The sequence below is a fragment of the Trachurus japonicus genome, chromosome 20 (genome assembly GCF_045865225.1).
Source record: "Trachurus japonicus isolate A0001 chromosome 20, Traja_1.0".
Classification (NCBI taxonomy): domain Eukaryota; kingdom Metazoa; phylum Chordata; class Actinopteri; order Carangiformes; family Carangidae; genus Trachurus; species Trachurus japonicus.
The window spans coordinates 7,166,607-7,191,486 of record NC_140926.1 but is presented as its reverse complement, the minus strand read 5'-3'; the positions used below and the strand labels follow the sequence as shown (position 1 = coordinate 7,191,486).

The following is a 24,880-nucleotide window of genomic DNA, read 5'->3' as shown; positions in this document are numbered from 1 at the left end:
TGTGTCCCCACTTCAATCAGTGTTATTCCATGATGTCACAGTGACTGTAGCAATATGTATTTATCCTATAACACTGTGACTTGTTTCGAGCCGTTTTCAGCAGCTGCTTATGAGGAATTCAGTCAAAAAACAACAACCCAGTGTTGCCAACTCCTCAGTAAGCAAAGTCGCTATTGGCTGTTGTAAAAGTCGCTAAAAGTCGCTAAATGACGTCATTATCTCAGCGGGGGGGGGGTTGCCGGTTGTCGGCGGCAGCGGCCAGCGGCGCTCTTTATGTCTGTGGCGTGGAGCAGTGCGTCTCTGAATGCAGCGGAGGCAGCTCCGTGACACTACTGTGTATAGGCTGAATACCTGTGAGTGCCCGCGGCAGCGCCGCTGCTCGTTGAAAACAGCTGTGATAACGTGATTTCAGGTCCAGAAACGTTTGTAATATCACGGGAAAAAGTCGCTAGATTTGTCGCTAGTCGCTTTTGACAAAAAAAGTCACCAAGAGGGGTTGGAAAGTCGCCAGATTTAGCGACAAAGTCGCCAAGTTGGCAACACTGCAACAACCAAAAAAACACAAAAAACTTACCGGGTAGTTTAGTTTAGGTGGGTTTATACCCCAAACGACGTGTCTGAGATCCTGCACGATGACGCCCCGCCCACTTATCCGTCTCAACCCCTCCCATTGGTTCAAAATCAAACCGGGCCACATACGCCGAGCTCTGATTGGTCCGCTGAGACGTCAATCACTCTGCTGCCTGCTGCTGATCGGCGGCGGATAGATGCGGAACAGGAGGAAGGAAGGAGAGAGGATAGCGGGCATACGTTGGTACAGGGGGCGGACGAGTCGACCGACCGACCGACCGGTGCCCTTCATCATCTTCTCCTTAGCACATTTTTTTTTTAAATACACATTTGTAACTATTTTAACGACGAACGGGACCGTAAAACCGCTGTGAAAATGGCGCAGCCGGACAGTAAGAAGATCTTCTTTGAGAACCTGTCGGGAGCGGGTAAAGCCATCGCGGTGCTGACGAGCGGAGGGGATGCTCAAGGTAAAATAAAAACACACACATTAATAGGACACTTTCCCATCACACCGTAGCATCCGTGTTTGTCAGCCTATGGGGGGGAAACGATGAGGACACACGGCTACAGCTCTGAGATGTCCCACTGTCCTTGAAGAGGCCCCGGCTTTGCTGTATATTATGACATTTTTTTTGTCAGTTGGAGGGACCATTCATTCAGTTAGCCCGCCCGCCAGTTGGTTAGCATCGGTGCTAACAGCATCAACACTGTCACACTGTGTCACTGATTTGGTGTGTGTGCTGTGCTGACATGCTCACACACACACAGACACACTAACACACACAGGAAGGAAGCTGTCAAGGTCGATGCATGCCGAGCCGAGCCGGTTTACTGTTTATCACAACTGAGGAGCTTAAGTTGCCTTTTTTAATGATGAACCGTCTCAACCTGATTAAAGTTAAAGGAGGATGAAGCAAGACAAGACAGTGACTGCATCGCACTGCATTGCGGCTCCCCACCGTGGTATGGTGCAGGGGGGTATGGGGGGTCCTCCTACTGTCGTACTGTAAGTTAGCATGCCGGGTTAGTTAGTTAGTTAGCCGTGGCTGTGGCTGTAGGATGCCTGCATCCTGTGTACGTGATGAGCTGCATACATCCATCCCCGCTGCGTCTCTTCCCAGCAGACCGTGCGTCAGTCAGGGAGGGAAACCCTCGTCATGTGGCTCCGTGTGACTCACCTACTCGGCTCTTCATTTGACTGTAGTGCGGTTTACACACGCTTCCTACTAGGCTAGTAACTAACCACGATCAAGAGTTGTGTATTTGTATATTCTTAAAACCAGTGAAGTGTCATTGCACAGTTGAGCAGATCAAAATGTAATAGCTACTACAGCCCAGTCGGTTTGTGTAGCAGAAAAATCCCCATAAAGCACAACCTCTGGTCTTAAATCATCATTTCCTCTTTATATCTATCTATATTTTAAATATTTCAACTGAATAACACTGAGATTGCTGATGTGTTTGTATTAGAACATGCAAACCTTTCTGTTACACAACTCCTGATCTACTATCTTATTGTTATGAAATCACAACTCTTATCACAACACACTGATTCATCATCATCAAAACAAACAAACAAATGAACAAAAAACACATTCAGACTGTTTTGCATCATACAGTGCAAGTGGTAAGGATCAAATGAGACGACTTTCCATAGCTGATGCATTATAGAAAAGCATCTTTTTGAGTTATGGAAAATCGCCTCTTGTAATATAACTGATGATATTGATATAGTGGCTCCATTGTGTTCACCTCTTCCATTAGGCATGACAGTGTAACAGTGCAAACTATTGATTCGTGTTATTTCACCTGTAAATCATGCAGTGACATGTCTTCAATCAGAAATCAACTTGTGCATGTGTTTTTTTTTTTTGCACTTCATACTCAGCTGCTAAGTCATTGTTCTGTCTGGCTCGGGGGAAGTGAATCGATATGTGGTTGGTGGTTTTTTAGGACACACACTAACACACACTCATGCATATAGTAGAGAGGGGGGAAAAAAAGAAACAAGAGTTGGCCCCAGAGCAAACCAATGAGGCTGTGGCATGCATGACAGGAGCTGAACGTCAGTGTCAGAGGGCATTGTGTAGCCTTGGCTTAGTCTTTTCACCCACTCTGGACGAGAAAGTGTCAGTCATGCAGAACGAGGTGGGCAAACTTCGCGATTGTCTGCCGCTCTGATGACAAAGACTGAACCTGGACGAGAAAGAAGAAGAAGGACACGGGACTTTAATAACATCTGAATTTACTCTCTGTCTCACTCACATTCAGATCCTCTGTCCTTTAGTTACAGTAGACTGCTCATCTGAACAGGGTTATGTAACGGAGTAACAGGTCACTGCTCAGTGTGGTGAATAGCTGCTCCCTCTCTCCGCTGCTTCTGTAACTTTCCACGTTGAAAAAACTTCTTAACTTTTTTCCCTAGTTAAACTTCACCACTAAAGTTTTTTTCCCCCCTCTCTATTATTCAGATCTCTCTCACTCTTTCGCTGGCTTAAAAAACCTGAGTTGCTAAGTAACAGCTCAACTTGGCAGCCATGACAGCTGTAGCTTTCACCAGTTCACACACACACACACACACACACACACACACACACACACACACACACACACACACACACACACACACACAGAGGAAACTAACTCGGCCTCCTTTCTTCTCTTGTTTATATCTCCTACAATCAGCCAAGTTCCTGTCTAAGTGTTGTTGTGGGTAAAGCTTTTTCTATTATTCTCACTGTCGGGGGGTTTAAACTAATAACCTGGCCCATTAACATTCAAGCCACAGAGCAGCAGCAGCAGTTTTATAACTGAGTGTTACTCCAGACTGACCAAGAGGCTGCAGGAGGAGCAGAGAGACTTTCTGACCAAACATGGAGATGTGGTGTTGGTTATTATTACTGTGACGAGACGAGGAAGAAAAAAATAAACAGTCATAACCCTGTGCTTCTGCATGCACTATCAAAACAAACATTGTCACACATTTTCAAGATGCATAAATATGTAGAGAGGTGGAGTTGAAACTTTACAGCTGCATGCAGTATTTTTTTGGGGACAGAGATTAAATAAATATCCATGGAGCTTAAACTATGGAACAGCTGTGAAAATCAGGATTTTACAATGATTTCCTATGAGTTTTTTTTCTCTCTGTGCAGCAGCTACAGCTTTCTTTAGCCTGCTCATCAGGGCATTGCTGTTTTGCACGAATGTCGTTTTTATTGAATATAGATGTAATTATTTTTTCTTTAATTCTTCTGTCTTCCAGGAATGAATGCTGCTGTCCGTGCTGTGGTTCGAATGGGTTTATATGTGGGGGCAAAAGTTTATTTCATTCATGAGGTGAGCCCAAAATGTTGTGGTCATCATGACTAAGGAATTTTTTTTTTTTGCACAATTCATTTGCTAGACCAGAAACAGAAAAATATACGACTTGCAGCCACTATTTTGTGTACTATCTTTAATTGTATCATATTTTTTAAATATTTAAATGTTTTTCCAGCATTAGATGACATCAGCGACATAATATTACGGATCACGACAGCGCTGTGTGTCCCAGTTTTACATGTATGCAGTCAGGGATGCAGCAGATGTTGGAGGAGCTTTTTGCTTGCTCATCCTGTGATCCCAGCACATCTGTATCTGTGTGTGTGTGTGTGTGTGGTGGTCGTGCTCGCTGGCTGCGATGTTACATAACTGACTTGAGGCTTTGGCAGATGCCTGATGTGAAACTCTCCTCCCACTCAGGTACCACAGTACACTGGATAGGAAAACTTTAAGCCATCCATATGACTATAATTATTACATTTTTTTTTACATGACATGTTGTATCATTTTGTGTGTGGTATTGCAAGAGGGCAGGGATATTTATTTAGTTTATGTGAACTCAATCTACTGATGTTTTCTTGAATGTTTATTTTAAAATCTCTCGTGTTTATTTTCTTGTATTTGTCTTTTTTTAATCAGGGATATCAGGGTATGGTGGACGGTGGGGAGAACATAAAGGAAGCCACATGGGAAAGCGTCTCAAGCATGCTGCAAGTAGTGAGTAATTATCATGGGCAGCTTCTCACACATATCACAGGACGTCATCTACTCTACCTCATCTGTGTATTTCTGTTTCATAATCAAACATTTTAAAATAGAAAGCAATTGTTTTCATAGTTACTCATGTGACGGCGCTGCAAAGCAAAACGCTGAACCTCATCCTGGTGTAAACAGAACTGAGACGAACAAAACAGGAAGTCAAAGCGTTGAGGGATTTTAAAAACTGAATAAATTCTCGCCTGTGTCGCCGTCAGGGTGGGACTGTGATCGGCAGCGCCCGCTGCAAAGAGTTTCGTGACCACAAGGGGCGTCTGAAGGCCGCTCACAACCTGGTGCAGCGCGGCATCACCAACCTGTGTGTGATCGGTGGAGATGGGAGTCTGACGGGAGCCAACCTGTTCAGGGAGGAGTGGAGCGGACTGCTGGGAGAGCTGGTGGAGCAAGGTACTGTCCCGCGGAGAGATTAACTCCTCTTTGTCCGTCTTTATTTAATGATGGGTGTGTTGATGCAACTTTCTGTTTCTAGGTTAAACTTGAAATGTTGATAAAACAAAACTTGACTTGTCTGCAACTTTCTGCACCTGTCATACTGTCACATAGGAAGTGAGTGAAAGTTAGGTTGTGCTTTGTGATGGGATGACTAATCCACACTAAAGTGGTGTCATTATGTAAATGAAGCTGGGTTTTCTGCTCTCGCCACATCATTAAAAGTGAACATGATTCAAATAATCTGGAAAACCACCTCCTGCAAGAGTAGATGTATGTTATCTTACTCATCTTTTAGCACTAATACTTTATGATTAGTATTTAACATTTACTTTAAATAGACAACACCAAGCAAGCATACAAGTTGTCATGCTAAACCTGGTGTAAGTTTAGGAGATTTGTATGGTCAGATTAAATATGTATGAAAGTGAGCACAGGATAAAGTCTTACATTCCTGACAGTAGAGATAATCTCCAGCATGAAAAACAGCAAAACACACAGTTAATCTGAAGGGGTTTCATGTTTCATACGGTACAAAAAAGCAGTTTCCATTTCTGTCCATTCTGTGGTTTTATGAGAGTGACCAGACTGAGCTATCTTAGAAAACACATTAAACACATTACACATTAGCTCGGTCCTGAACCTGTTCTTCCTTCCAGGTCTGATCGAGGCCGATGCCGTTCAGAAGTACTCTGCCCTTCACATCGTAGGGATGGTTGGATCCATCGATAACGACTTCTGTGGAACTGACATGACAATCGGCACCGACTCGGCTTTGCACAGAATCATCGAGGTGGTGGACGCAATTATGACGACCGCACAGAGGTGAGTGAGCTGATGATAAGGAAACTTATTGGCAAAATAAACATGGAAATATTTGTTTTACTACTTAATACTGTTGATCTTTAACAAATATGAAGTCATGCACGACTGAAAATAGAGCGTTAGAGTATCAAGAAAGAAATTAAGAAGGGATAGGAATCATTTATGTCTTTTTCACTTGAATTAAATGTATATAAATGTCAAAAAAAGTCACATTTTCCCTTCTTATCCTTCAGTCACCAGAGGACGTTTGTGCTGGAGGTCATGGGCAGACACTGTGGGTAAGAGTGCGTTTGATAGCAGATGCAACAACATAATTCCCGAGGCACAAACAAAGACCGTTATCACCTGTGTTTATATACACATTGTCCCCGTCTGTGTGCTTTTATCCCAGCTACCTGGCCTTGGTGAGCGCCCTGGCATGCGGGGCGGACTGGGTGCTGATCCCTGAGATGCCCCCAGAGGACGGCTGGGAGGAGAAAATGTGTCAAAAACTGTCTGCGGTAACACGATCTCATTGATCTCGCCACAGTTAAACCCAATGAACCGAATCGTATCGTATCAGCCGCCATGTTGTGTAATCTCCTGTGACCTGACAAAAGTTGTTATTATCCTTCATAACTTCTGTGTCTTTCTCGAAGGAGAACGTCCTGATTTTCTGACATAGAGGAAAGTGTGTAGTCTCAGTTGTCTTGTGTCTCATTGTGTTTTTTTTGTTTTGTTTTTTTTCCCTGCTTTTGGAAATATTTATCGTATGGTTCAGACGCGCTCCAGAGGCACGAGGCTGAACATTATCATAGTTGCAGAGGGAGCCCTTGACAGGCACGGGAAGCCTATAACCTCTAGTATTGTCAAGGATGTGAGTACCTGAGTGTAAAGAAAGGGGAAGCCAGAAGCATGGAGACCCGACTGATGGGAGTCACTACACTACAACAACTACAAAAACTGGCCTGGATATTCTGTAATTTTCTCACCAGGATGATGAGAGTTTTCCTCATGGTGCTTGCTGGATGCTAAGCCTGTGATAATGCAGTTAACACCAAGCAATAAAAGCCGGCAGGATATTGCTGATTACAAAGTGCAAACAGACGCCGCAGTGACATTTATTCTAGGCTTTTATTATGAAAGCGCTGCTGTCGTCATTGTCTATGTCGTCGTCGGGCCCCCGTGCTTCTGAAAGCCCACGTCACAGCCACGGTCTGAGTTTTTCTGTCATGTTGTTTCTCCACCACCCCCCTCCTTGTAGAACCGAGCAGGGATGAAAAGGCTGAATATCATAATTGTAGCCGAAGGGGCGATTGATCATAACAACAAGCCCATTACCACTGACAATATTAAGAATGTAAGTACAGAGCTGTGTGTTTCTAAAAAAGAGTGTGGCAAGCTCCAGCTTCGACTGCCCTCCTGTATCACCTCTATACTACTTGTACTGCTGCCCTGGTGTGGCTTTGACTCTGTTGCTGTGTTTCTGGAATGCTCTGTCAGACACACTCGCTAGTTTTTTGGTAAGATGGCTTTCACCAGACTACTGCCACAGCTGTAAGACACACACAGACACACACATACAGCACATACGCGACTAAAACCTCACTTTGCAACTTCATTGAATATGTTTTGACACATTCACAGTCGTCATTATCAGTATGTTTTGACCTCACTCTAACAAAAGTGAAACATTTTTTTGTTTTGTTCTGTTTTGACAGTACATTTCAGTTTAATGCAGCACTTCCTGTCTTCCTGGGATCTTCTTCTGGGATTATTCAAAACAAAGCTGGGAGCTCGCCCTCCACTAACATGACTGAAAAATTAGAATGGCTTTGCTTGTGCTTTGCTGTTTCCCCTTTTCTTCAGCGTCTCTGTTGTGTTTGTGTTTCAGAGTGTGATGTGTCCGTTTTGTGCACTACATACAGTACGTGTGGATGTTTGCATGTTTCTCAGTTCTCTCTACTGCAGATGTACGTACTGTGATTTCCACTTTTAGCTGTGTCACTCACTAATATGCATGATGAGATGAATCAGTATCATTGAGATGAATCAGAATCAGTAGTTTACGTTTTCCAGTAGTGTTTGTTTCCTATTAGAGGAATAACACAACATGCTGCCACGATCTCTGCTTAAACTTGTACTTGTGCATCTTATTAACCTCCCCCAGCTTGTTGTCAAGTGTCTGGGGTTCGACACGCGAGTGACAATCCTGGGGCACGTGCAGAGAGGAGGGACCCCGTCTGCTTTTGACCGCATCCTGGTACGTTCACCACACATCAGTGCAATTTTTGTGATAATTGATAAATTATTTCAGTCTTTTTCTAACAAAATTATCAAACGTGTGCTTCTCAAATATCAGGATTGATTATTTATGGTTTAAGACAGACAAAGCAAACTCAGGTAATATAAATATAGACAAGTACATGACTTATAGAAAGGACAATAAATAGATTAAAAAAATCTTAGATATGATAATAACAAAACAGGAACAACAGGTTAATGTAATCATAAAACAGTCCAGAAACAATGAGAAAACCTGCTCTCTGTTGTCATGCACCTGCTGCATAAAGGTCAGAGATCAGGGAAAATCTTGTTTAATTTAGCCTTGGTGATGATAACTGATTATTAAACTGATTATATTTGTTTTTTTTTTATTGATAATCAAATAGAACATGCTGTCTAAATAGATCACCCTGGACTGTGTCACTATTTTCTGACATTTAATTGACAAATCAAGATAATTGTTGGTTTGCTTCCCTCATAGAAAACAGATATTTGATTTGTCTTTTTCTTTACCTGCAATATTGATCCTGCACTTACAAGACACATTAAAAACAGTATTAAAAAGGTAAAAGGTGATACAGTATGTAGCTTTTATCTTTGTGCTCTTCATTTGAGATGTTTGTCCAGAGCTTTTCATGTTTAATCCCGTGTGGCCGAGGAGAAATGGCTCCAGGTTTTAGGCTAAGCACATTAGCAGATTTATGGCTCAGCACGTGAAGCGCTTTCATCACAGACAGTGAGCAGCAGATCACTTCACGTCAAAGCAGGAGAAAATGATGAATATGGCGGAGAATTGACTCCAAATGTTAGAAAAATGTCAGCAAAGGAAAGAGGAAGAGGGTTAATAGAGAAACAAACAAAGCTTTGATCATGATGATGATGCATGTTGTTTTTTTTTAATCTGTGTGTGTGTGTGTATGTGTTCATAAAGGCCAGTCGTATGGGTGTGGAGGCCGTTCTCGCCCTTCTGGAGACCACAGCCAACACACCAGCCTGTGTTGTCTCTCTGTGCGGGAACCAATCGGTGCGCCTGCCCCTGATGGAGTGTGTACAGATGGTAAGTACCGGACTGGGGGCTGGAGACGAGCCAACGCTGCCACACACACACGCACACAGACACACACACACGTTTACAAAAGCAGAGGAGCCGAGGAGAGAAGGAATTCTGCAAAGCACGTACCAACACAACACAAGCACTCAGAAATGACTGTGCAGGAATCACAGAGGCAGAGTCAACGGGGACGGGTTGGAGGGGCTTAAGTAATGATGACAAACAGCACAGCCCATTGGGCCTGGAGTGCCACTAATGTTCACAAGAGAGCCGTATTGTTTGAGAGGCAGTTGTGTCTGGTTAATGATTATCCCAAGCATTTGGCAGGGTTGGCAATGACTGCCAGCATGATGATGATGATGGCGATGATGATGATGTAATAGCAGCCCATGTGCAGAGCATCGCACAAAGCAGCTTTGTTGTTGTACTCGCTCGACATGATTAGATTCTGACTGACAGAGGAGGAGAGGGTGGTGGTGGAAAATGTCTCAACACTGGTTTCAGATGCTTTTTAAGTGGCAGGAAGTTTTATTACAGGTCAAAACAAGGTTACATATCCTCCCCTGGAGAAGATGATGACATGTTTCCTCCTGTATTGTTTTTCTCTCCTCACAGCAGGAAGGAGTTTCTGATTGTTTTATTCATGATAGGCAACTTCAGATATCTGAGGCGTTCCCGGCAGATGTTTGATAATTTGAACTGATGTGAAACTTGGTGCTTCTTTTGTACATAAAGTATGACAGTACACTGTATGAATTATTGCTGCTGCTTCAGACAGTGAAAACACTCTCCTGTTTCTCCTCTCCCAGACCCAGGAGGTGCAGAAGGCCATGGACGAGAAACGGTTTGAGGAGGCCGTGAAGCTTCGGGGCAGGTATGGTATGAGTGACGGCTGGCTGGGACCAGATTTAATACAGCCAGCAGTACCCTCTACATCAAGACACTGACATTGACATTAAGCTGCAGACAGCTGCTGTTAAAGGGATACTTCACCCAAAATCAATAATTCACCAATTTTCTACTCACGTCATGCCAAGGAAGGGTTTGGAGAACTTTCTGAGTCATCAAAACACTTTTGGAGTTGCAGGGGGGGTCCGGCTGGCAACGGATTTTCATATAATGGCGGCGGATAGAGTTCACTTTTGAATCGTCCAAAACACACACTATGAAACATCCAGATACCTCCATACTGCTCGTCTGTACTGACCCAAGTGTCCTGAAGCCGCAACATGAAAAAGTTTTCGGGAAAAAAAATTGATCTCTGTTTTTAGCCTTGTTGTAGCAGTAGCTCCCAGTGGCTGCGCGAGATTTGCTGCGAGATGTTCTTCCGTGTTTACATCCATGGTTTACTAAGATGAATGAATAGCCTCCCCTACACCTGGCCATTTATGGAAGCAGAGACAGAAAGATTAACTTCATAGTTCTTCCAGAGACTTTGGAAGTGGATGGGGGATCGCAGCAAATCTTGCGCATGTGCACAAACATCAACAGAGCCACTGGGAGCTACTACTACAACAAGGCTAAAAACAGAGATCAAATAATTTTTTCCGAACAACTTTTTCATGTCACAGCTTCAGGACACTTGGGTCAGTACAGACGAGCAGTATGGAGGTATCTGGTTGTTTCATAGTGTGTGTTTTGGACGATTCAAAAGTGAGCTCTATCCGCCGCCATTATATGAAAATCCGTTGCCAGCCGGACCTCCGAACCCTTCGTTGGCATGAGGGTGAGTAGACAATTGGTGAATTATCGATTTTGGATGAAGTATCCCTTTAAAGAGCACAACACCAGACTGATATAGTCAACAAAAAGGAGCTGATTGGTTTAACAATATGCAAAAAACATCATATTGAGATCATATGGACAAAAATTGTGATTAAACCTGAGGATGTGATGTTTGTTGGGTCTTAAACTAAACAAACACGTCACTATACGTCAGGTATCGTGACACTGAACAGGTGCTGTGTACTTGCTGTGTTTTATTGCAGGAGTTTTGAAAACAACCTGAAGACCTACAAGCTGCTGGCTCATCGTAAACCAGAGTGTGAACTGCCAACTGTAAGTCGCCGCATGACGTCATCACATTTACAGTGTTTTCAGCTTCGTCAGTCCTTAACTCAGCAGATGTAGACGCACACACTCGAATGCACACACACAGACACACTAAGCTGTAGTTGTTGTTTTTTTAACACATGGTAGCAGCAGTTCCCACCATGCCTGGAGTGCAGGTTGTTTTTAGAGTCGATTAGCCTCCCTGAGACACTGAGGTGTTTAATTTTTTATTACACTGTCCTAAGGATCTGCCTACGAATAATGACTCAGCCACTGCAGTCGTGATGCTCTGTGCTGCTGCTATTTTCAGAGATATCCTTGACACAAAACAAGGCAAGGGAAAGTATCCCTATAAATACGTGAATTATATACGTATCTGTGAGCAGATAAATTACAGCGTGTTAGTTTAGCTGTTTGGTGGCTTGTGACTAAGGTGACTTGTTAAAAATAAACAGATTTCACGGGTTTGCTGTCTCACCCAGTGTGTGTTTGCTCTGCGGCCTAAAAACTGTAGTCACTGATGTGTTCGTGTGAGCCGCAGGTTGCTCAGCGCAGGTCTGCTGTTCAGTGATATCAGATGACATCTGGCTCCCCGCTGAGGGATGGCTTGTTCAACCCTGCCAGGAGCTGCTGCTGCTTCTGCTGCTGTTGCTGCTGCTGCTGCTGCAGCTCCAAAAGAGACAGCACACACTGGAGATCAGTGAGGTGTGGAGGCAGCATGTCAGGCTCCACGCTGTGAAACTCGCCTCAGGGTTTGATTCCCCCCTGCATCTGTGATAATGACCACTGTAGGCCCAGCATGTAGACCACGAGCTGTTTATTGATCCACTCTGGAGAGCTTCAACAACTGTCCAGCAGCAGCAGCAGCATCAACTCAAATGAACCCTATTTACTGTGATGGTAAAACTACTTACATTTTCATATGATGTGTTTACTCAGAGCAACTTCAACGTGGCCGTGCTGAACGTCGGCGCTCCTGCAGCAGGTATGAACGCTGCCGTCCGCTCAGCCGTCAGGGTGGGCATCTCTGAGGGGCACAAGATGTTTGCTGTCAGCGATGGGTTCGAGGGATTCTACAAAGGACAGGTGGGTACCTCTGCATTACTAGCAGGGCCGGCCCCTGGCATAAACACTCTACGGTTGTTTAGGGCCACAGCCGTTAGGTGGGGGGCCACATGATCAGAAAGGTACCGGGGTTCATTCAAGTCATTTGAACATCCTGAGGTCTGCACGTGCACGCTATGAGCTTTATATGTCATTTGAAGTCAATATTCAGCTTCTTTTATCTCACATTTGAGACATTTGGTGAAAATAGAACGGCAGAATGACAACATTTGTGCTCCTAAAAGCAATCTTACAAAATTTCATTTTAGACTTGTTTTCTACACTTATATATTACTGTATTCATATCCTATTTCAAGCACCAAAACAGTTCATTCTCATGACTGAAAGTGTGTTTTCACAAGGGATTTGAAATTTTTCAAAAAGCAGACCTCAAATTTCTAGCATTTGGCCTAAAATATTTCTTTATACAGTGTTCTAGGACAAAATGGCCTCAGTGTGCTTACAGCGGAGGTTCTAATATTTAGACATAAAACACTTGAGTATTGTTACATCTGCAAGTATCTTAAAAAGATAAATTTAAGAAAAGTTGAGAAAATGGCCTCTAACCTCAGAGGGCATAAACATGTCTGTAACCAGTGATTTGGTGTTTGCACTTAGAGTGCAAGGGCCACCAAAATCCTAGGGCCGGCCCTGATTACTAGGGATGTCACGATTACTTGTTTTCACAATTAATCGTGGTATTAAACGCCACAATTAATTAATCGTAAAGATTCCTAAATACCGTTACTTTCCAAAAAAGATGATGTTGGAACCATATCGGGAGATGTGCACCAAAATAAAGGTGCATAACATTGAATTGGTAGTAATTTAAATATTAGCTTAGCATTTGTCAAACAAAAACAAAACAAAAAACGATTGAAATAAACGTAAACATTTGGTATAAATAACAATTTATGACCTGAATATTTCAAACACTTCTTCTGGGTGATTAATAATTGGTCATATATTATATCACATAATAAATAATTGAAATATTTTGTGTAAACAATGAGTAATGTACTTATATTTTGACTATATTTGATTTTACACATTCATAGTGTTGTGAAATTAATAAATGCATAATAATAGTGATAATCGTACTACCGTGATGATTTCTCTGACAATAATTGTACCAAGACAATGTATAATCGTGACATCCCTAACTGATACATGTACTAACACATGTAGATTTTCCTGGGGTGGTCCGAGATTTCTTGATATATTCATTAAAAAATGTGCCGAAACAGCTTAGCAAGGGAAAAAAAAAAAATTGGCGTCTATTACTCTCATGTTTGAAGCAATAACTGAAAGAGAATTGGCTTAGCTTGATGAGAGTCAGGCAGTGCACAATCGCTGTTAGCTCCCTGACTGAAGAATCAGGGAAAACCCGGGGGATAATCTGTCCAGATTGATGTAAGCCAATTTCCCACACTGGCTCTCCCTCCTCTGCTCTGCTCTTCCCCAAAGCTGCTGCAGTACCACAGTGATCAGACAGAGGGCAGCAGAGTCGGCTGAAGAAACACTCACCACTTTAAATAAGTAGAATAAACGTAAAGCTTAAACAAAACTGAGATATGGAGGTAGTCTTGCGTTTTGGATGAAAAGTAAAAGCACACAGCAGCAGGTGTAAAGCCTGTATTGTACTGTGTAAACTTGCTCTGTGAGCTGTCATCTGAGACACTGACTATTTTCTGGCTCTGTGACTGGGAAAACTGGTTTTTACACTCACTCTTATTATCCTCTGGTGAGAAACCCTAAATCCTCTCAGGACAGGTCTTTTGTCAAGTGCTGCTCTTTGAATGAGCCAAATCTGGTCCATTTATCTCAGTGCGTCTCATATCACCGGTTAGTTTAACAACACCCTGTGTGTGCGTGTCCTTGTCGTCTGAAATCAGACGGTTTCAACTGACCCATAGAAGATTAGACCAGTGGGAGTAATGAGTTTCTTTACTTGAGTGCTTTGGGACTCTCTCTGCTGCACTTCTCTGTGTTTTCATTGGTGCAGTTCCACCGTTGTATAGAAGAGAGTGTGTCCACAAAATCAACTTTCATCCCTAACGGTCTCTGCTCTGAGACCACTAGAGAACATGTTGGAAACTACACGACTGCACATTTAGAGTATTTTAAGATTTGTGATAAATGGACCAACAGCTAAATGATAAAAGGAGCTATTTTCAAATAAAGCTATTGCTACGTGGCTAACGTTAGCATCAACAGCTGTTTGCTTAACCACAACAAGACAACAGATAAATACAGTGTGTCTGAGCAGCTACGTCCTCAGGGACTAGACTCTACATTTGTTGCTATTAGAAAGTGATGAAACGAGTCATAACGACTGCAGCTAGCTGATTAGCATGCTAACCGCATTGCTGTTGCTTTAAACCAGTGGAAACAGCTGTCGGTGAGTAAACAAAATGAAGTTTGATGCCGAAACCACAACATTTCTTCTAGACCAGCGGTGATTAAACAGCTGTTAATGTTGTGGATGTCGGCCAAGTAGCAAAAGCAAAAATTTACATGCAGCTTTAGATTTATAAAACAAGCACACATGGATAACGGGAGAAAACGGTCACAAAAAAAGGCTCAAGTATTTTAAAATATTATGTGAGTGCTTCTTCTGAGACTGCATGTTGCCTCCGTCATCTCCCCCCCACAGATTAAGGAGATTAAATGGGCTGATGTCGGAGGATGGACGGGACAGGGTGGATCTCTACTGGGAACCAAAAGGTAAAGTTTTAAACAAATAGCTCACCCTATTTTGATAAAAACAAAAACAATTTGTGAACTGATGACAAAATTGTTGTTTCCTGTTGCTGTTTCCTGCCGTCAGAACTCTTCCCGCAAAGCACGTTGAAAAAATTGCAGAACAGATGCGAATGCACAACATAAATGCACTGCTAGTTATTGGTGGATTCGAGGTACGTTCAAAACTCCTTTGTCCCATTTAGCTTGTCTTATTCTTTATTTACTAATAAAGCTACATTCTCATATTTTGTTGTCCATAAATAAGCTTATTAGCACTTTTAGCTTGCAAACAGTATTTAAAGTTATATATTTCATTTGTATAGTGAGAACATCCCACAGTAACGTTTGAAGCTTTGCTAATTATAATGTCATAATGTGCATATAGAGACTGTATGTTATAGTTAATGTTGATCCTTTCCATCAGTATCATCCCCTCTAAACGCCACTATATGGATCCATGCATAGTCGTGTACATAATCATGCTTCAAAGTCTTTTCTCTGCCAAACCTGAAGCAGTAGAACGAATTGGAGTAAACGCAGCATTTGTCAACAGTGAACGTTGCTTCACTGTTTACATTCAGCGCTGAAAATAGATATAGATGGAAGGAACATAGGATCCTCAACTGGAGGCTTATGTATTATTTATTATAAGAAACCAAGCTCTGTACATGAAATATAAATGATATAATTATTTAATTTTTATTTAGAAACAGAGAGCTCCTGCTTTTCTTCCAGCCATTTCACGCACTCCCACTTAGACGCCCACCAGCTTTGATTTTTCCTGTGACGTATGCAAGTAAATGAGTTTCATGTGTATGTACTGTACAGATGATGTGTGTATGTGTGTGTTTTTAAAGAGAGAGTGTGTGTGTGTGTGTGGAGTGGTACCTGTCTGTTTCGCTGCTGTCCGTTGTGATAGACCTGGCTCCTCCCCTTGGCACCCTCCACTTTTTTTTGTCTTTCCATTCTCCCTGTGGCAAGTACAGTAGCACCTCTCAACCCCCAGATCAACCCAACCCCCCTCCCCCCCTGGCAGGAGTTGCCCCCCTGCAGACACTAAAGCCCTTGGCTCTGCCCTGCAGGCCTTGCTGTCACTGCTGGAATTGTTAACAGCGCGCGGGAAATATGACGAGTTCTGTGTGCCCATGGTCATGGTCCCAGCCACTGTCTCCAACAATGTGCCGGGCTCAGACCTCAGCATTGGCGCTGACACGGCTCTGAACGCCATCACTACTGTAAGTGATGGGGGCTGGCGACGAGAGTAGAGATACACGTCACACACACAATACAGTACATATAAATATAAAATACACACACATGCACGCACGCACGCAAGCAGACAATACCCGAACACATCCACACACATGCTTACATAGCCAGCCAGCCAGCCAGCCAGCCAGCCAGCCAGCCAATCATGTTTCAAGAAGGGAGAAATCGCTCACTCTGAACATGGCGTCTGGAAAAATTGAGTTTGACCCTGTAGCAACCCAAAACGTATTAACGGCCAATAACGTCATAATTTTGACCATTTTAAATGTAATAAAGCCAATAACTTGCCAATAATGTAATAAAACGTTTGAGTCAATAATGCAATTTTTTTTAAGTTATTACGTTATTGGCCTAGTATTAAAAAACCCTTTGAAAATGTAATGTCATAACTTATTACATTATTGGCAAAAAAGTTATTACCTTATTGGCCTAGTATTAAAAAAACCTTTGAAAATGTAATGTAATAACTGTTGCAAAAGTTTTTTAACTAGTAAAAAAAGTTATTACGTTATTGACTCAAACAAATTGGCTGTAATACAGTTAAACTGGCCAATGTTATTACATAATTGACAGTTATTACATTATTGGCCGTTACTACGTTCTTGGTTGCTACAAACCCCCAAAAAACTAAATTAAAAAACATTAGAAATCCAGAGCAGACAGACGACTGAAGAAGTCACGTCTGTGCTGCGTGGCCACGTTGCAGAGTAGCGTCCCTCCCTCCCTCCCCCATCAGGTAAGTGAGTGAGTGACAACATGGAGGCATGCTGTGACTGAGATACTCCAAGTGTCGTGGCCGCCATGTTTGCTCTGCCTGCCCTTGCCCGCGATTCTCCGCCCTCGCAGCTGTGTGTTTGTGCCCCCCCCCCACCCCCATCCCCACATGTCATTAACATCAAGATGACTGGTTAACAGCATGAATGTAGGGTAGGTAGTTATTAGTTATAAAACTAAACTAACAACCTTTAGCACCGTTAACACACACACTGGCCTGTAGACTGTGTGTAACATCTTTTAATGAATTAATAATGAAGCTCCAACACTGACTTCATTCATTAACATCACCTACTGTGTATTTGTGCCAAGACTGATGTATAAAAAACATAACACAGATAACACAGCATCACTGATCTTTGCTGTTTTATTTAAAGCATTTGATCGTTTCAGTTTAACTTAAGTTATACAGTAACACAAGATTTAAAGTCATGTGTGTTTTGGCCTGACCGTCATCATCATCTCCCCCCGTCCTCCTCCTGTGTGTGCAGACTCGATCAGTGCTTGTCCTGCCTGCCCGTCCACAGCAGATATGGCCGTCAACGTTTTGTACTGTAGGCTTACTCGGCGTCGCTGCATCATTGAGCTGCAGAGGCTCACGAACGGCCTTTCACATCTGTCTCACCTCTGTCTCCTCCTGTCTTTCTTCCATCTGTCCTACACCATCTTTCCTTGTACTTTTATTTTTTTCTCTAGCTCTCCTCCATCACTCTTTGCTGTATCTGTCGTCCTTTCTTTTCCCTGTTTTTTTTTCACTTTCTTCTCCATCTCTTGTTTTTTTTTTCTTCACACTCCTGTCACCCTGTCCTCTATCTGCCAAAGGGAAGCCATAGCCGCTATCACACGGAAAGAGCCGGAAAAGGCAGGATACACGCTCTAGCACACTGAGAGAGACTCACCTCTCTCTCTCTATCTCTCTCTCAGTGGTCTTGGCCCTTCTCAGTGGCTCTAACGCGTTTTTCATTATACTGCCGCTTCAGGCGTTTGAGAGTCTGCTGCAGCTGTATGAGGCTCGTGCTACCTATGAGGAGTTTTGCATCCCGATGTGTATGCTGCCTGCCACCATAAGTAACAATGTTCCCGGCACTGATCTAAGTATCGGGGCAGACACGGCCCTCAATGCCATCGTGGAGGTAAGGCAGTTCAAACCCCGCCGCCGGCTCTCAGCTTCTATGAGCGCTTCTGCTCAAGATGCTCATGCAAAGAGCTTGAAAATAAATGACACATGATGAAGTTCAAGGTCCAGTGCTTATAATCAACAAGAGTCAGGCTGTGAAAAGCAGATGTGTAGTAAAGTGTTGCAGTATTAGCTGCAGCTCTGTAGACCTCAACACAACCCCTTAATCTAACTCCAAAACTCACCCTGATCACATCTCTGACATTAACTTGTATGTGTTCAGTTTTAAAGAGGCACTCCATTTGATATCACAAAGTCATGAGATGTGCTACTCAGTCTGAAAACAGCTGCCATAAACTGGTGGTGTGGGGTTTTCAAGAAAAAGTGCGTTCCAGTCGATCTCGGAAGTTCGATTTTCCATGTTCCCAGTCGTCTACATCATCAGAAATGCTCCTTGAAGTTGGAAATTCATGTTAACTTCTGTAACCCTAAGCTCACAATCCAAGATCTCTGTGTCTGTGCATCAACAGAATAAAAACTGAACAATACACTGTTAATTTACCACATAGTCTGGTTGTCAAATTAGTCAAATTAACACATTGATGTGCGACTATCACTATTATACTGCTTTTATCATCCATATTATGAGCTATAAATGCTAACAAAGCTGGATGCGAAATCATTCCCAGCTCTGGATTTCAACTTCCGAGATAAATGGAACGTACCAGTAACAAGGCAAGCAAGGTCTAAGTAGAAGTAGAAGCTGCATTTTGGGGAATTTAAGACAAGCTGGAGTGCCCCTTTAACGTTGTCGTAGTGTTTAAATCTGTGTACACTTTTCTGCCGTCACCGTCACCTGATATCAAACTGATTATCAGCATTGGACTTTTAAAATATAACTTTTCAACACCATTTGTTCAAGTAGAAAATATAGTTTTCTTGTTTTAAACTTTTACACATAGAAGTGACATCTTACGTTTACCATGTGATGTGCTTTCTCATCCTTATGCAGGACTCCAGTCTCTTAACTGGTGAAAGCAGCGTTTTTATTTTAGCCTGTATCTGCCTGAAAGTGTTTAGATGTACAGTATCTCACTCGTGTGTAGACTGATAAACAAGCATGTCGGCCTTGATTTGAGTGTCATGCTGTTGTTGTTTTATATGTGGAATGTTTTATTTAAACAGAGTATGAACCTCTAATCTCGTTTGATTTGACACTTTGTTGTGGTAATCTTTGAGGGACATTTAACTGGAGGTAGCTCAGCTCACAGCATTGACACACAAGTTTAACAATGCCTGGCTAGCTCACAGTAGTAACTTAACATGCACTAACATTGTGAGTGTGTGTATATATATATGCATGTTGCATTAGACCTGCGACCGCATCAAGCAGTCGGCCAGTGGGACCAAGAGACGCGTGTTCATCATCGAGACCATGGGAGGATACTGTGGCTACCTGGCCAGCGTGGGAGGTCTGGCTGCTGGAGCGGACGCCGCCTACATCTACGAGGAGCCGTTTGACATCAGAGACCTGCAGGTGACACATTAACTTTTAAAAACACTGGAGCAAAGATGATGAAGTCATGCATCACTTGATTTTACCTTCCCAGCTGCAGGCTTTAGGCTCAGCTTCCTGCTTCGTCCAGCAGAGGGCGTTCAGGCTGGATAATGAGTCCCAGCCATCAGCAGTGCCATCTGGTGGTCAGCATCACTCAAATGTACTGTCGTCTCCTCTTCCTCTTCCTCCCACAGGCCAACGTTGAACATCTGACAGAGAAAATGAAGACGAGCATTCAGAGAGGACTGGTCCTCAGGTGAGATAATGACAATTTAAATCACCCCAGTGCAGATGGTTGTAGTACATTTCACAACCTCATCTCTAAAGTGATATTACAAGATGCGCAAAAAGCCTGCAGCTCAGATAAATGTGAGTGTTTCAGCACAGACCAGACATGTAGTTGATCTGCTGCTGCAGATTTTTTTAATCCACTCTTTCCAGCTCCCAGAATCTGATTTTAAGCAGCTTGTATAATAAACACATCTGATGCCGATGCCACCAGATCAACAGATGACAATTTGATGTTGAAATAATATAAACAGCACCTCCAGCGACAGAGTCTGAGGGGTTTACTCACCCATCTGTTTTATTGTGCGTTTGCAGGAACGAAAACTGCAATGACAACTACACCACAGATTTCATCTACCAGCTGTACTCTGAAGAAGGGAGGGGAGTGTTCGACTGCAGGAAGAATGTGCTGGGACACATGCAGCAGGTACTGCAGGGCTCAGCACATCAGTTACCGTTTCAGTATGATCAGTGGAAGGGAACACTTCCTCCAGACTAAGGACGATTTAATGAGGAGTTTTCCATGTTTGTGTCTGGAATGGTATTTCCATAATTACTCAGTCTCATTCCTGCTGTATGTGCTTTGTTGTGTTTTGGCTCTGTGCGTCTAGAGATTATCGGAGATAAAACAAGATTAAACAAAACTTTCATGGTCCCTGAGGCGAAACTGTTGTGTCTGCAGCCAGTAATGGGATACAGACAAGAAATAATGAATATAAATTAGTGAATGTTAAGAAACATAAACACAACTTCTACAAATATGCACCTTTTAAATATGTTTTTTTTAAAAGAAAACTTTGCCCGGTGTCTTGGTGCATCTGATTTGAATTCAGCCTTTTTTTCCCGCACTGTATATTCATTTTTTCATCTTTTCTTGTTTTTGTTCTTGTTCTGTGGATAGAAAATATGCAAGTCAGTAGAAAATACACACAAAAAAGTAACTCACATGCAAGACACAGCAAAACTCTTGGGTTTAACGGACTGAAACACACAATTTGCACTTTTATTTTGAAAAGCTTTTATTAGAGTATGGATTTCTGAGGTTGGGATTCTGGTCCATAACCCACCATGCCCCAAGAAATGCACATCTGTAACCCAATTAATCACAAATCCAGAGATTGGTGGTTTATAAAGGTAATTTTTCAAAATAAAATGCCTTCTCTTAAAGGAGAAGTGCTCAATAAGATGGATTCAAACACATTTTTGAATCAAATTTGAGAAAATATTTCATTTCTAAAACAAAAGTGTTGTTTTTACATTTTGTTCAGTGTATCCATAGCATCTAAGTGTTGATTCCTTTTGAAAGGGAGGAGCGCCGTCTCCGTTTGACCGTAACTTCGGGACGAAGATCTCCGCCAAGGCGATGCAGTGGATTTCCAAAAGGCTGGTGGAGACGTTCAGACAAGGTGAGGTCCATGTTGCACCTGTGTGATATGACTGGTAGTCGCTGATCCTCCCTCCCTACAGAGACGTGACCGTTGTGAAGCAGACCTTTTACCCAGATCTGTCATGGAGTCACCGTCTGATACTCTGATGTATTTTCGTCCTCGTGAAGGAAATTAACTATTGATCATTCACACCCTGTAGTCTAATTTAATGCTCTTTCTTTTTTTTGATGGATAACACTAACAGCTGAGTAATGTCTGATAACCTCTGATCAAAAGTTTGTCTTTCAAAAAAAAAAAACACACTATAATTGTATCAAGGATTTAATTAAAGTTAAAACTCCTCTTCTATGTTTTTTTATGTCTATTTCCCATACACATGGATGACATAAGATGAAGGTAAATCCTCTTTTTACATGCTGGCTCCATGACCATCTCCTTGTTTATATTTAGCTCCATGTCCCTGTCTGTCATTTCCACCCTCCTGCCATATCTTGAAGAAGCACACAGCCTGTCCAGGCGCATGTGGGGCGCAGCTACGATGTGTCTCTAGCTTGTCAAAATTTATCAGCAGCCACCATGCTTATACGAGTAGCAACATTTCAAGGATGAGCACACGTTTTCTTTTTGTTCTGCTTTGCCCCCACATTTCTCTGTGCGTCTACGGCACCTTTATGTTGCTTTAGTTGCTTTTATTAGTAGTGACGCCTTCCACGCTGATGAGCCACTACATTAACACTGGTTGTGACCGGTTTTTAATGTCGTGGCTGATCGGCGTTTATCACCACAGCTTTGAATTTTAGTTTCTAGATTTTCTGTTCATCACCCATTCGTAGTTCTCCTGTAGATCCATACAGAACAGTTATTAGGATATCTACAAGCTCTAAGAGAGTCATCATCACTGCACACAACCCCTCACACACACTGTATGATACGCACTGTCTGTTCTCTCTACGTACGTACGTGAGGGGAATAGTTGAACTTCTCTCCTGTGGTTCCACCTCTGAGCTCTGTTCTCTCGCCTCAGGCCGAGTGTTTGCGAACACCGAAGACACCTGCTGTCTGCTGGGGATGCGTCGCAGGGCTCTGGTCTTCCAGCCCGTCGTACAACTCAAGGAGGAGACAGACTTTGTGTACGTATCACGCGCACTACTGAACTTAGAGTTACAGTAATACCTCAATACTGTGATGTTGTTGTAGCAGACTGTCACTATGACAGTACAAGTGTGTTCACATGCCTCCAATTTAAAGAGATAGTTCAACATGTTGGCAAATTGGCCCATTGCCATAATCTCTATAGTCTTAGCAGTAGGTTCGTTACCTTTAATTGTCGGTGCAAGCTGTTTTTAGAACGGCGGAGCAGAGCCGTGAGCTGCTCAGAGCTACGCTACGGAGGCTCATGGGATTTCTTGGTTTCCCTCATCAAACTCGTCAAATACACAATCCAACAACTCCAAAATGCTCTGGTGGACAAGTTGTGACCTGCACATTCACCACGCTATGAGATACTGCAATAACAGAACGTTACCAGACAGAGTTGTTTTCAAGGCAAATGCAGAGACTGCTTGATGAAAAACTGTCCCTAAAGGCAACACGCATCAGCGGTTTTGCATGAATTTACCTCGAAAACAACTCTGTCTCGTAACTTTATGTTATTATCTCATAGCGTGGTGAATGTGCAGGTCACGACTTGTCCACAAGAGCGTTTTGGAGTTGGAGTATTTGATGAGTTTGATGAGGGAAACCAAGAAATCCCGTAACAAACCTACTGTACTCGTAAAACTATAGAGATTATGTTGAACTATCCCTTTAACAAGTCGCAAAAAGTGAAGATATTAATTTCATACATATTTGCTATTGTGACACAGCTTTATAATATGAAAAAAGTATATTTTTTGTTTCACTTTGTCTTTAATAGTGCTCATAGATTTGATCAGCTGTGTCTGAAGAAAGTTCTTATTCGGTGGATAATACAGAAATGGGGTTAGAAGTTGTGGGGCATCTTTCACTAAACTTAAAAACCAGAGCGTCTGTGTGAAAATCAATGATGCAAATTATACTAAGTTATATTTTGAGCATAAGGAATTAGTCTAATCAACAAATGTCAATCAACAAAAAAAACAATCTTCATTAACTGAAGATAATAATACCAAACATTCTCCAGTGTTTGCTTCTTAATTGTGATACTTTTCACTGTCTTCTGACATTTTATGGTTCAAATCAATTCAGAATGATAATAATTATAAAATAATCACGAGAAAAACTGATGAACATAATCCATGTGAATTATCCCAAATGCCGGTTTGATCATTTAAAATCTTGTCCAGATGGGAACGTCTGCTCCCCAGTCAGAAGAAAACATTACATTTGTCCCGTCAGACATGAACGATAGTGTTATAATTAGCGTAATAAACACAGAGCTGATGTTTCCTCGTCTGTCTCCAGTCACAGGATCCCGAAGGAGCAGTGGTGGCTGAAGCTGCGTCCCCTCATGAAGATCCTGGCCAAGTACAAGACCAGCTATGACGTCTCCGACTCCGGACAGCTGGAGCACGTCGTCCGCAACCGGCCTAAAGAGTCAGACGCTTCGGTAGCCATGTGAAGGTCCCCGGCCCTGTACGGTGGCCTGCGATGTCCAGTCTGTGTGTTAAGACTGAAGGTCTGTGAGGCGTCGAGTTTGTTGAGTGTTGTTGAAGAGCTCGACACAAGCCGTGTTTTCATTTCCTGTCTGTCATCTCCCTCGGTCTCACTCCTCCTCCCCTGTCTCGTCTCGACAAAATCATGAACTGTAACCTAGCCTCCGCCGCAGCGCTCCTAATACCAGACGCACACACACACATACGTACACATCCGCACGCACACACACACACACACACACACCTGTCCTGTCGTGCACCTGTGTGTGTCCTTGTTGACCTGGATGTTTGGTGTCACCGTCGATTTTAAATTGCACTTTCTCTGTCTCCAGTTGCTTAGGCCGGCTCTGAGCCCAGAGCTGCACGAGGACAGAATAGACACTGTATCTGCTGTAAAAAAAAAAAAATACAACAACCAGTGTGTGTTTCTGCCTAGAACCAGTGTGAGGTTCAGCATATTTATGTACGACTGACGCAATACAGTTCCTCTGCTGTTACAGTAAGTTAAGAGAACTGCGTGCTGTGCTTTACACTGAAACTAATATTTATCTTTTTAACATTGTTTATTATTTTTTGCTTGTAAACATGGATATATTATTAACTGTAGGCGCTGCTGCACCGAGTAGCTGTCTGTCGTACTGCACCAACGAGTTAGATGTGTACGAGACTAATGTTTCCCACAGAATAAAATCAGACTTGAGAAGTGCT

General features: G+C 42.7%; 1 protein-coding gene across 5 annotated transcripts; it reads left to right on the top strand.

Annotated features, from left to right (window-relative positions):
• The first annotated feature begins 765 nt into the window (after positions 1-765).
• Positions 766-24,880, top strand: LOC146966314 (ATP-dependent 6-phosphofructokinase, platelet type-like). Of its 5 annotated transcripts, XM_085763380.1 has the most exons (23): positions 766-1,040; positions 3,839-3,912; positions 4,537-4,614; positions 4,872-5,061; positions 5,763-5,928; positions 6,162-6,206; positions 6,320-6,428; positions 7,172-7,267; positions 8,078-8,170; positions 9,125-9,250; positions 10,054-10,118; positions 11,233-11,302; positions 12,236-12,382; positions 15,057-15,127; positions 15,231-15,318; positions 16,228-16,380; positions 18,169-18,321; positions 19,678-19,842; positions 20,058-20,119; positions 20,467-20,578; positions 21,458-21,557; positions 22,564-22,669; positions 23,982-24,877. In XM_085763380.1, the coding sequence occupies exons 1-23, from the start codon at positions 947-949 to the stop codon at positions 24,136-24,138; spliced, it is 2,520 nt and encodes an 839-aa protein (XP_085619506.1). In that variant the 5' UTR covers positions 766-946; the 3' UTR covers positions 24,139-24,877. The 5 variants fall into 5 exon arrangements, with proteins under 5 accessions (XP_085619506.1, XP_085619502.1, XP_085619505.1 ...); XM_085763376.1 differs by lacking the exon at positions 16,228-16,380 and having other exon boundaries at positions 23,982-24,880; XM_085763379.1 differs by lacking the exon at positions 18,169-18,321 and having other exon boundaries at positions 23,982-24,880.